Here is a 13,186-nt window from a genome sequence, read left to right on the forward strand (position 1 = left end):
AGATATGTGAAGAAATAATGGACAAAAACTTCTCAGATAACATAAAAACTACAAATTCATAGGTCCAAGCAGCTCAATGAGAATAAATGAAGAAAACCACATTTAGATACATCACAATCAAATCGCTAAAATCTAGTGAACCTGGAATATGTAAAAAGATAACTTGACAGCAGCCAGACAAGAAACGTTACATTCAAAGGAACAAACCTGAAATTATAGCAGATACTTTCAAAATCAAAGTAAGTCAGAAAACAGTAGAGCCACATCTTTAAAATACTGAAAGGAAGAAAACTGTCAACCTAAAATTCTACACTAAGTAAAACTACCTGTCAAAAATGAAGGCAAAATAAAGACTTTTTTAAAGTATGTACATGAAATAATTCATAGGCAGTGGATCAGCACCATAAGAATATTAAAAATCAACATTCAGACAGAAAGAAAGGATGGAAATCTAGACCTTCACAAAGGAATAAAGAGCACTGAAAATGGTGTGTAGGTAAATATAAAAGAATTATATGTGTTTTTCAAAATCTCTTTTAAAGATGACTATTTATTATAGGCTGACTTGTGACTTGTCCTTCCCAAAATTCTAAGTTAACATGCTAATCCCCAATACTGTCAAAATGTTAATGTCTTTGGAAATGGGGTATTTAAAGAGGTAATTAAGTTAAAATGAAATGATTAGAGTGGGCCCTGATCCGGTATGACTACTGTTCTTAAAAGAGGAGGAGACTGGAACACAGACACAGAGAAGACATATGGTCTACAAGAGAGTCCTCAGAAGTCAACATTACCAACATTTTGACCTCAAACTTTTTAGCCTGCATATCTGTGAAAAAATTAATCCTTTACTATTTAAGTCACTCAGTCTGTGGTACTTCGTTATGGCTGCCCTAGCAAAACTAATATACAACTTACAATGAAACAAATTAATAATATACTATTGAAAAAGTAACATGTAGAAGTAAAATGAATGACAATGACAATACAGACTAGAAAGGTTATGAAATGTTAGAATATTACTTGGAGTTAGATTGTGTTAAGTTAAAGTTGTTTACTATAAGCCCTGGAGCAACAACCACCAAGAAACAGGCAAATGACAATACCAAAAAAATATAGTATAGCTAATAGGTCAATAAAGAAGATAAAACAGAATTATTAAAATAACCCATTAACTCAACAGAAAATAAGAAAATAATGATCAGTATAAATTTGAGCTGTCATTTTGAATCTATGAGGCACAGTAAAAAAGCTAATTTGTCATTAAGATTAGAAGCACAAAGGCCTTGGCAAAAAAATGCTATCTCAGGCAATAATCCAATCTGATGCATTTTTCTTAATATGCTTTACTAAATTCAAACCATGAAGCCCCATCATATCTTGAGCTTTTTATTTAAAAAAAATAAATAGTTCCTTAAAAGTCATTAATAGTCATTGCTCACAACTAACTGCCATTTTGTTAATGTACACACCAGTCTGAAATGTGTTAATTAAGGACAAGAGAGATTATCAACTCGCTAATACACACAAAGACACATCAAACTGGAAAAAAGAATTCCAAGTTTAAGTAAAGATGTATTTTTTCATTCCATATACTCCAATTCATCATTTCCCAATTATGAATTAGAAACTATTGCTAATAAATTTCTAATTATTTTCTAATAGTAGTACAAACCTATAGCAAAAGAAACATTTTAGAATTTGTTTATACAATTTTAACAATAATTTGAGCAAAATACAACTATAGTTGAACAAATGGCCAAATCACAGCAAAATTTTAAAGTATAATATTTAAAGTTTTAAAAAGTGGCATTAATTCATATAATTTAACTTGTCAGATGTGTAATTTGATGTCCTGTTCAGTAATTTTAAAATATTCTTACCACAGGAATGACATGTGTGACACCATCTCCACTGTCTATTACCGTACCAGTCAATGTCCGTTCCCCTACTTGTCTTGAGGTCCAGGATGCAGCTAAGGCAAGAACGGCCTTGAATAAAAAGAAGTAAGACAGGCAAAAAAGAAACACAAAGACCGAGAGTTAAAATTACATATATTTTACTGGAGTACTTTATTCAATTTTAAATGTAGTGTCTGGAAAGAAAATACACAAAATTAATTTACACTATACAATCAAATTATTCACATCCTACATTTTATTAAGACAAACTTACAAGCTGATATCTGCTTTCAGGGACATATTTATACATTTTCCATATTTTAGTGCGAGCCTTTTTTCTCCTAAAGCCAAAAAAATGTGGAAGACTAACGTGAAATTGTATAGTATAAGATTGCCAAGACTTAAACTATGTTTATATGGGATAGCCTGTTACAAACAACAAAGTAGGAGAAGCACACCACCAACAACCCAATCACCAGAATTATTCAATACAAAAATGGCTATAAACAAGTATCACTCTTATAAGATTATCTCCAAATTTTCAAGTGCAACATGCATCTAGGGATATGTAACAGCTTATCACAGAAAAAGCCCTTGCACACTTCCAAATACTATGATATAATTATAAAACAAAGTTGATGAGGTAACATTTTTCTGTGAGAAATTGTGGCATAGGCAATAAAGTATAATTCTTTAAAAAAGGAGTTTACAAATTGAGAAATTAACACAGCTAGTTCATTTTTTAAAATCTGTATTTCATACAATCCAAGCCTCAAATAAGATATACGACTAATAATTAAAAACAGAACAAAACTAGCTTTTTAAAATCTACTTGCAATATAAATAGCTGAAAAATGGACCTAGAAAGATGTCTAGGCTGACCTCCAATTATAACACAGGATCACACTACAAACATTGTGTGCCACCAGAACTATACAATAGTTTTTATACTCATCAAGCATCTGTGATATACCAAGTTATCACATTTACTATAGTGTTAAAAAATAAGAGGTGAGTTCTGATCCTGAGGGGTGGGACAGAAGCTGTACCATATAGATATACACACAAATTAAGTATAATAAAGTATTGCAGGGATTTATGATATATAGGATACAGAGAGGCACAAAGGAGAAGGTGGTCAAATACACCTAGCAATAAATCAGTCAAAACAGACGGTAAAAAAAGGACACAACGAATGTTATAAGGATAAATGAATATATATATATACTAGAGGCCCGATGCACGAAAATTCATGCAAGAGTAAGCCTTCCTTCCCCTGGCTGCTGGCACCCGCTTCCCTCCCGCACCCAGAACCGGGCTGCTTCCCTCCGGCCCCAGCTTCGTCAGGAAGGATGTCCAGTGTTGGAAGCTGCCCATTGCCTTCACTAGCAGAAAGAGGTGGACAAGAAATGCGCAAGGCTGGTCAACCTTGAGGCTCTGGCAAGGGTCAGAGCCATACACCCACTGTCTGGTGGAGACAAAGGGAGCTAAAGCAACTTCCACCTTTTAGTCTTGTGTAAATCCTTGCTGATGGGCTATCATGGAGCTATTACTGGAATTGCCTGTCTAAGGGCTATGGGTGTATCCCAGACCTGAATAAAAGGGATCACAAGGCCAGAGCAAAGCAGAGTCCTCTCTTGGGCTTCCACCTGGCCAATTCCCAAATTAGTATTTTCTTGTCTTATCTCTTTCATTTGTGTGCGGCCTCCTCCAGAACCCGAACCCTGAACCTGAACCCTGAACCACGCGGGACGTGGGGGGTACACTCGCAGTCCGGAATGAGGCCTGGAAGACGTCTGGTCTAATTAGTATATTACCCTTTTATTATTATAGATATGAAGTTCCTGACATGGTAGAAACACTCAATGAACTTTAGTTCCCTTTTTGCTGTCCTATAAAAGGCCATGAGTTAACCAAAAACCATTAACATACTTTAACACTTCTTTTCTACTGACTAAAACTCAATTTCCTATAATATGATTTCTAAATTATCAATTCAGGAGAGAACTATGATATGCTTTGAGGTTATAATACACACACATAGATAGGTAGACAGACAGATAGATAGATAGATAGATAGATAGATAGATAGATAGATAGATAAGAATTAAACCAGATTAAAACTTAAGAATCCAGATTCTCTTAACTTATGAGCTTGCTTACCTGCACAGCAATGTACAAGCCTGGAACATTGAAGGACTCAAACATTATTTCAGCAGTATATTCCCTGTTTTCTGGAGTATTCAGAGGAGGTTCAGTCTATTAAATTGAATAACATTTTAAATAGACAATATCAGAATATTTTGATAACTTTATAGACAATTTTAAATGAGAAATAATTTATTTCAAACACTGTATTTAAAAGTCATTAAGCTTAGAGGTAAAGAGAGACACACGGATCAAAGAAAAAATAGAGAATTCAAACAGATCTAAACATATGCAAAAATGTGGTTATTCACATAAAAAAAAGAAACTGATTCCTGTCACTCCACTTGTAAGAATTAAACATTGAGAAAGGGAAAGAAGGAAGAAGGAGACCCAGTCAAATCACCTTGTAAACATGGTAATGAAAGACCTCCAATGGTATTTGCTAGTGGAAGAATCATCTATGCATTGTTTATAGCAGAATGTACCTGATCTGTCTATAATTATAGTAAACTAGAGGCCCGGTGCACGAAAATCGTGAATGGGTAGGGTTCCTAGGCCTGGCCAGTGATCAGGGCTGATCCGCAGGGTGACTGGCGGTGTGATCGTGTGGCCCCCACTTGCACCTGCCTTGGCTGGCCTGGCACCACCTGCTTGCCAGCCCCACCCCTCGCCACTGCCATAGGTCGGGGCCTGTGGGCTGGGAGCAGCTCCTGCGTTAAGCATTTGCCCCTAGTGGTCAGTGCGCATCATAGAAACAGGTCGTTCCACCAGTTGTTCTGCCTTTCAGTCAATTTGCATATTAGTGTTTTATATAGATAAGTCAAGATTCTACAAATTTATGGCACAGCTTCCTGAAAAAAATGTTATGTAAGTTAACATTAACTGTTAAGCGACTATAAAATGGAGATATTTACATAGTTCTCTTCAGTTTAAGTTATGTGGCTGCATACATCACTTAGAAACCTGTGTCTGGGTTAAGTCTGAGGCAAAAACAACCTAGGGAACAGCACTGGCAATCCCAGACTTCATTTTTTGCTTATGTCTCATGATCATTTAATTCACTTAAATTATTAAAGTTCAAAACTGGGTAAGGCTGATTCTTGTGAGACTGATATGACAATCCAATCCTTTCTGTTATCTCAAATATGTAAAGTTAAAAGGCAAAACTTTTAACCCTTTGCACTCGCTTGCTTTTTTCTCGATTCCTTTATTCTAATGCTAACTGTGTCGAGGCACACTCGACATCCGAGTGCAAAAGGTTAACCTTAACACAAAAGAATTATCTTTTTGAGCTTGAGGAAAGCCAGGAATTTCTTACATTTACAGAGCAAAAATTACAAAAAAAAAAAAAAAAAGGATGATAAAACTTGAATTCATAACAAATTAAATGTATTTTTTCAATTTTAAAAGACACTATAAATAAAGTTTAAAAAATTAAGCAGGAATAGAGTTTTTCATATGTAAAACTTTTAATAGTTAAACTGCCTGATGTTAAGAGTTTGGAACTAGGTTCAACAGTATGAAAATATTTAGTAATACATACAAAACTAAGCAAACTAAAAAACCAAAGCATTTAAAACTTATAAACTCCAAAACAAAAGAAGTTCTACATAAAATATAATCAGAAACTTCACAAGGAAAACATACAGATAGCTAGTAAGTACATGAAAAAGTGCTCAATGCCATTAGTCATCAGGAAAATGTAAATTACCACCAAAATGAGAAAGCTTTACACACCCACTAAAATGGCTAAAACTAAAAAGACTAACACAGCAAATATTGGGCAGATTGTAGAGCAACCAACTTACTAACATCTTATATAAAAGGTTCTGAAAAAGTTCTGAAAGTTTCCTATAAAACCTATTATGCACCTACCTACAGCAATTCTGTACCAAAGTATTTATACAAGAGAAATGAAAACATTTGTCCCCAAAAAGATCTGTATAAGAATGTTCCCAGTAGCTAAAATATTGTTAATAGTAAAAAACTGGAAACAGCCTAGGACTAGGTGAACATCAACAGAAATACATAGTAAGGCATATTCATCTAATGGAATACAATCCAGAAAAAGCAACAAGTTATTGGTATCCTCAACAACATGGATGAATTTTTAAATGTTAGTCTCTGGGGAATACGAATCAAGGGTTGGGAGAGGTGAGGAAGAAGAGTGCTATTTTTTTATTTTCGATCTTACACCATTTGATTTTTTAAAGATATGAACATGCAACTATTTTGGTAAAAAGAAAAAAGTTTAAAAATTAAGTTATATTGTATTTTTGTTACCAAGAATTACAAATGAAATAATGATCAGACTACAATTAAAAAGGGAAGCACCACATTTCCAACTTTTTTCTGAACCTTACTATTCCTATCAAAAAAATTACATATTAATTATCAAAAGAATTTCTTAAGTATCTAAACTTTGTTGTTTCAATATATTACTACTCTATTTGAACTCCAGAACAGGATAATATTAAAAACAACAGAGCTTTTTAGCAGAGACTTTTAGACATATGACAATTTAATAAAAATTAAAGCATGCCCTCGTGAATACAGATGTGATGAAAATATTCTCATTGAGTTTCTTCAAAACTTTCCTCAGTAAAATTACAATTTGTACTTACCAAAAGAAAATAATGGTCTTCAGGTTCTGCCCTTAAATATTTAAAGATCACTTGTTCCATAAACTTTTCCATCAAATCCCAATCTTCAACTATACCATGGCGAATTGGCCACTATTAAAACAAAAAAATAAAATACAAATATTATTAACATCAAAATAAACTACCAAAATTTAAAAACCCAGAGAATACTAGGTCATTAGTGAATATTAGATAAGGACAGCATTTCTTAGGTGTGATAATCAAGGTGTGTAGATCATTCTTTAGAGATTCATACATAACTATTTAGAAATAAATAAAATTATCTCCACAATATATTTTCTGGTGATTCAATTAAGAACATAATGCAAACATGTAAAAATGTTAAAAATTGTAAATCTAGATGCTTCCATCTAGATTTGTACTAGTCTGTCTGAATTTCTGAAAATTTTGCAATAAGCGAAAAACTTATAATTAAGCCTATGAAAATTATAGTTTACTACAATTACCTTAATTTTTAATTTATTAGCTCTTTCACAGATATTTGATATGTGCCTGATATATAAAACACAGTTGGTAAGTATATAGCAATAATAAATCAAACACATAAATTTAAAGAAAAACTATATATATTTGCAAAGAAACATGCTTTCAAAACTGAACCCCAGGGTACTATAGCAAATTCACAAAGACAACACCAATTACTTTAAATTTTTCAGGAAAATACAGTGACACCCAAAATCAGTTCAACACTGCATATCTTACTAGCAGAGAAATTAAGTTTCAACATTAGGTAATACTACATATATTATTTTCAATAACATCACCTCTTTGAGAAGCTGAGTTGCCAGTAGTTGCTATAATAAAAACTAGGACCTCCCCCAAAAACTTATCCTAATATATAAAGAGCCAGGTGCCGTCACGACCTAACGGATGACCGGTCACTATGAAGTGCATGGAGCACCTCTAAAGTCATCCCCCCCCACCGGCCCCCGAACCGCTTGCCATGAAGGGGGGGTGGTGGTGGTGGGCGGGACTGGGGACTGTTGAGTGGCGGTGGTGGGCTTAGTGGAGCAGTCACTGTGTGGGGGGAGTGTAGAGGGGCAACGGGAGCCTCGCAGAGCAGTCGCGGGGTGGAGGGAGTTTCACGGAGCAGTGGCGGGGCAGGAGGACCAGCTGTGGGGCGGGGGTAGTTTTGCGGAGCAGTGGCAGGGCAGGGGGAATTTCGCGGAGCATGGTGGGGCGGTGGGGCGGGGGGGGGGGGGGAAGCCTTGCGGAGCAGTCGAGGGGCTGCGAGCATCACGGAGCGTCCCTGGGAGGGGAGCTTCACGTAGCGTCATAGGGCAGCGGAGGCCAGTGACAGAGGCCAGGCTAGGCCTAGGGACCCTAACAACGCATGATTTCGCTCGTACTGGGCTTCTACCGTAAAATAAGAAAGGAGGCAATGTGCAATCTGATTCCAGGTGTGAGAAGTTGTGAAGTAACTAACAGGCAATTATATTCTTATAGAATTGTAATTATTTAACAATTAAATCTTTTCCTTTCAAATAAGTGTCTTATTTTTTTCAAAAGGCTATTTAGTTCCTTAGACCTAGCCACTTAATAAGCAAACTGTTAGATATTTCTTTTGGTCTAGATATCACTCTACACAATCTTACTGAGACACTAAAAGGCATTGAGAAAATTTGTGAATCTCTGCAATAAAATACAGTTCCACAACACATATAACTAACAAAAGATTAGTATTCCAAATATATAAAGAATTCCTTAAATAAGCAAATTAAAATTTATGCAAAAAATTTTTAAATATATATAACAGAAAAAGAAACAAACAAAAATATATAGTTCCATGCACATAGTACATACTTAATACCTTACACTGAAAGAACAAGTAAACCTCCTATAGTCATTTACTCAGTCATTAAACCTATTATCAGTTAATCCCCAATATTCACATCTCACCCTAGTCTTCTCCATACTTTTTAAGGAATTATACTATGAATTCTCCTGGCTTTAAGTAAGGAAAAATATGTACTACATCATTCATTTTATAATATTACTGAAGTTTACATATTTAAAGAGTCTAAGTGTTATTTTATTGTGTAGCAACTGTGAACCATTGGCACAAATGCTAAGGACATGAACAACCTGCCCCCCAGAAGCTCAATCTAGTGAAAGAGATAGATACAAATCTATTGTAAGTTTTTAAAGAAATAAAGTACCTAGGACTAGATAAGGAGCTAGGCTTCTAAAGAAAAATAGAAATACTCCTATATGACTGATGAGGTCATATCTAAACTGGGTCTTAAAGGAGCAACCTTGTTGATTTTATTTTCTTGGAGGAGGGAGAGGGAAGAACATGTAGATGTAGAATAGAAAGAAAAAAGATGGAAAAAGACAAACACTGCATTTAACAATGAGAAATATGTGTGACAAAAGGATGGGGTGGGGAGAGCGGGTGTGGAAAGACAGATCAGTTCTAGATAAAGGAAACAGATTCTCAAAAACTGTATTTTCCTTGTATTTAGATTTTATTCTGTAAGAAATAGGGCATCAGCAGAAAATTTTAAGCAGGGAGTGACAAGAACAGCTTTGATTTTTAGGAAGATTATTATAGCAGCACTGAGAAAGCTGAAAAGAATTTAAGACAACTAACCAAGGGAAAATAAAAGCCCCAACTGTGATATCAATGATATTAGGCCAGATTTAAGATTTCTATCAATAAGAATGAGAAGAAATGCAAAGATAACAATATTTTTAGCTTTGAAGTCAGACTGGAAAGAACCTATTAATCAAGACACAAAAGTTGTGTTTTATTTTTTCTTGAACTAAGCAAGGGTAGAGTATATATAATAAGTTTTGTTTTGGTAGATTATATTTGAGAGCCGGGCAGTAGGTAGTTGACAGTAGGTAGTTGGAAATGAGGCCAAGGAATTGGAAGTAGAGATTTTAGGTTGTAGTTGCAGACAGAGGAGTGGATGAGATCACCTACACAAAGAATTTAATAAAGAAATAAAAGAGAATCAAGGACAGTACCTGGGAAATAAAAACATTTGAGTAGTGGGCAATGGAGGAACAAGTAACAATAGTGAAAATAAAACAGTAACAAATAAAGAATAGTCTAAGTTACAAACAGAAAAGACAAATCAAGAAGGATGAAGACTGTTACAATAAGATTTAATAGTTTATCAAAAAATTAGAGACTAAATAAGAAATTTGGTTTCAAAAGGAAAATAATAGCTAAAAGGCTGAGGAAAGCAGGTACAAATAAAGACTGAGAAAGTTTTGGTTTTTTAGGTTTGCTTGCAGAATTTGGAAGCCATGAAAATGTGTTTAAGGGAAAAGAATCAGTACAGAGGAACTATGGTCTCTCAGCTCACTAACTTCAACACCTTCAAAGATTTCTTTTCCCCATTTTGGCTAGTTTAGATCTCAGTATCCTCAGCATCTCCAAGTACCAGAAATACAAGGACGCTCCACTCTGATCATAACCGTTCATCCGCCAGCAACTTGCTATATCTCTCTTTATTACAATTAGACTAGCAGGCCACTGGCTATTATAATTATTCCCTAGCTATCACCACCCCCCCAAAACACACACACACACACACACACACACACACACACACACACACACACACTCTGAGATTTTATGCCACATCACTTTGACTATTCATATTTCCTTTTGTCATTCCATCTACCAAAGCCCAACTCAGCATGATCCTACCCTAAACTTGCCTATACACAGAATGCTGGTTATACTGAAGAAACATATGTAACTGGGTTAATAAAACTAAGCATTCATACTTGCTATTCTCAAATGGACCTAACTTTGCCAGGCAAGCATTTATTTCTCTACTCTATTCATCTTTACTCTCCACAATGATGATTTTAAATGTCCCCATTATTCAGATTTCACCTCCCACTATTTCCTGGGAAGCAGAGATGATAACACCATGTATGTCACAGAGACGACAGACACCAACAGTTAGGAATCCCTTCATCAAATCTATAAAACTGACTCCATACATATTCCTTTTTCTCTTTCACTCTTTCACTTTTTAATAACATAAGAGAATCTTCCACATATCAATTAGATCATCTGTCCTCTGGACCTCACCTTTCTGGCTTTCTCAGAGACCTGAATTACATGTTATTTTAATCTCTTTTTCTAATGGCGCTTTCATAATAGCATTTAAACATTTCTTCTACCTTAAACCCACATGTCTCTTGATCTCTCTCTCCTAATCACAGCCAAACCTCAATGAATATTGACATTTTTTCCTGGCCTACCATTCACAATCCATCCTACTGTAATCCAGCCACACTACTCCTAAAATGACTTTTATTAAGGTGACAAATGACATCCTTGTAGCTAAAAAAACAGTAATTAATATATGGGCTCCAGGTGACTTGATATCTTAGCAACATTCCATGCTGTTTATCACTTGCCTGTTTACCCCATCCTCTAACCACGCTTTCTCAGTCTCCTTTGCAAAGATTTCCTCTTCTATTCAAACCTAAATAGAGCACTAATCAGGCTGTGTCCCAGGCTCTTCCCTGGTATACACTTCCCTAGGTAATTTCAGCCCTTCCTAGGTAACTGATACCTTCCAAATATTTATGTCTTTTTTCTGAGTTCCAAAAGCCAAATATCTGTCTAACAATATATCAGATGTCTCCCAGATACCTACAACACTACTTGTTAAAAACTAAACTTACCTTCTTCTCCCTACATCACACCCCAGTCAAAAGTGTTTCTCCTTAAATGTTCTCAATCTCAAGAAATAAGGAGGAGCAAGGAAACTTTCCAAGAACTGAGAATTATCCTCAATTACTAGGTACAAAGTATTGCCACCAATATCTTGTTAACCATTCCCTGTTACTCATTAAATATCCACTTTTTTATACTTGGCAAGAAAACAACAACAAACCCACATTATTTTTACAAAAAGCTAATCAAACTTCTAGATTTAACTACCATTTTACAACAGCCCCTCCCCCCAAAGTAAATATAGAAAGTAGAGGATCACATTAAATGACACAAGGATGCAATCATCAGAATACAGAATATGAATCATTTAACAAGACAACGAAAAATTTTCTATAAATAAAGGCAAAAGAGATAGCCTTGGCCAGGTTGGCTCAGTTGGTTGGAGCATCGTCCTGTATGCCGAAAGTTGGTGGGTTCAATTCCTGGTCAAAGCACTTGCCTAGATTTTGGGATCAATACCTGGTCAAGGCATGTATGGAAGGCAACCAATCGATGTTCTCTCTTGCACTGATCTACCCCACCCACCCCCACTCTTTCTCTACCTCCTTCCTTCCCCCACTTTAAAAAAAATCAATAAGCATATCAAGATTGAAATTTTAAAAGGCAAGAAGAAACATACATACAGAAAAGAACCTATAAAAAGACTGAAGAGTTACCAACCAAATCCAATGAGTACACAATGTTTGAATCTTGATTCAAACAGGTTAATAATCAGAGAAATGTGAGCACTGACTAGATTTTAGATAATATTAAGAAACTGCACTGTATTCAGGGATAATATACTTAAAATGTGTTTTTTTTAAGTCCTTACCTTTAAAGGTGTTTATAGGTAAAACAATATTTGGAATTTACTTTGAAATAATCTGGGGGTAAGAGGGAGATCTGATAAAACAAGGATGGTCCAAGGTTGATAACTTCCATTGCTCTGAGATGGATTCCTGAAGTTCATTATATTCTTTCCTCTATTTTTATATATAAAGTTTCCCATTACAAAGGTTTATTTTTCCCCATTTTCAAATCATTTTTGTTTCAATTACACTTGACATACATTACTATATTAGTTTCATATGTACACCCCAGCAATTAGATATTCCATAACTTACTAAGTGATCATCTGGATAAATCTCACACCCATCTGATACCATACATAGTTATTGGAATACTAGAGGCCCAATGCATGATATTTGTGCAAGAGTAGGCCTTCCTTCCCTGGCTGCCAGCACCAGCTTCCCTTGCAGCCCCGGCTTCATCCGGAAGGTCATCCTGTGGACGTCCAGTCTAATTAGCATATTATACTTTTATGATTATAGATTACTGACTATATTCCCTCTGCTGCACTTTACATCCTCATGACTATTCTGTAACAACCAATTTATACTTCTTAATCCTTTCACCTTTTTCACCCATTCTTCCAACCCCCTGCTTTTCTGGCAACAATCAAAATGTTCTTTATCTGTGAGGTTGTTTCTGTGCTGCTTGTTTATTTTGTCTTTTAGATTCAATTATTGATAGATATGTACTTATTGCTATTTTATTGTTCATATTTTTATCTTTTTTTTTTCCTTAAAAAGAAAACTCGTTAACATTTCTTATATTACTTGTTTGGTGATGATGAATTCCTTTAGCTTTTTCTTGTATAGGAAGCTCTTTATGTCTTTCCATTCTAAATGACAGCTTTGCTGGGTAATCTTGGATGTAGGACTTTGCTCTTCACTTGGAATATTTCTTGCCAGCCCCTTCTGGCCTGCAAAGTTGCTGTTGTG

At 35.2% G+C, this 13,186-nt stretch overlaps 1 protein-coding gene across 1 annotated transcript in view; it reads right to left on the minus strand.

Moving 5' to 3' along the window:
• Positions 1 to 13,186, minus strand: part of ACTR3 (actin related protein 3) — a 58,314-nt gene that overhangs the window by 19,122 nt on the left and 26,006 nt on the right. The window contains exons 5-7 of the mRNA XM_028148135.2: positions 6,674 to 6,784; positions 4,065 to 4,160; positions 1,884 to 1,991 (exon numbers count right to left, since the gene is read on the minus strand). Coding sequence (XP_028003936.1) covers positions 1,884 to 1,991; positions 4,065 to 4,160; positions 6,674 to 6,784 — 315 coding nt within the window. The remainder of the gene's footprint in view (positions 1 to 1,883; positions 1,992 to 4,064; positions 4,161 to 6,673; positions 6,785 to 13,186) is intronic.

This window comes from Eptesicus fuscus, chromosome 11 (assembly GCF_027574615.1).
Source record: "Eptesicus fuscus isolate TK198812 chromosome 11, DD_ASM_mEF_20220401, whole genome shotgun sequence".
NCBI classification, from domain to species: domain Eukaryota; kingdom Metazoa; phylum Chordata; class Mammalia; order Chiroptera; family Vespertilionidae; genus Eptesicus; species Eptesicus fuscus.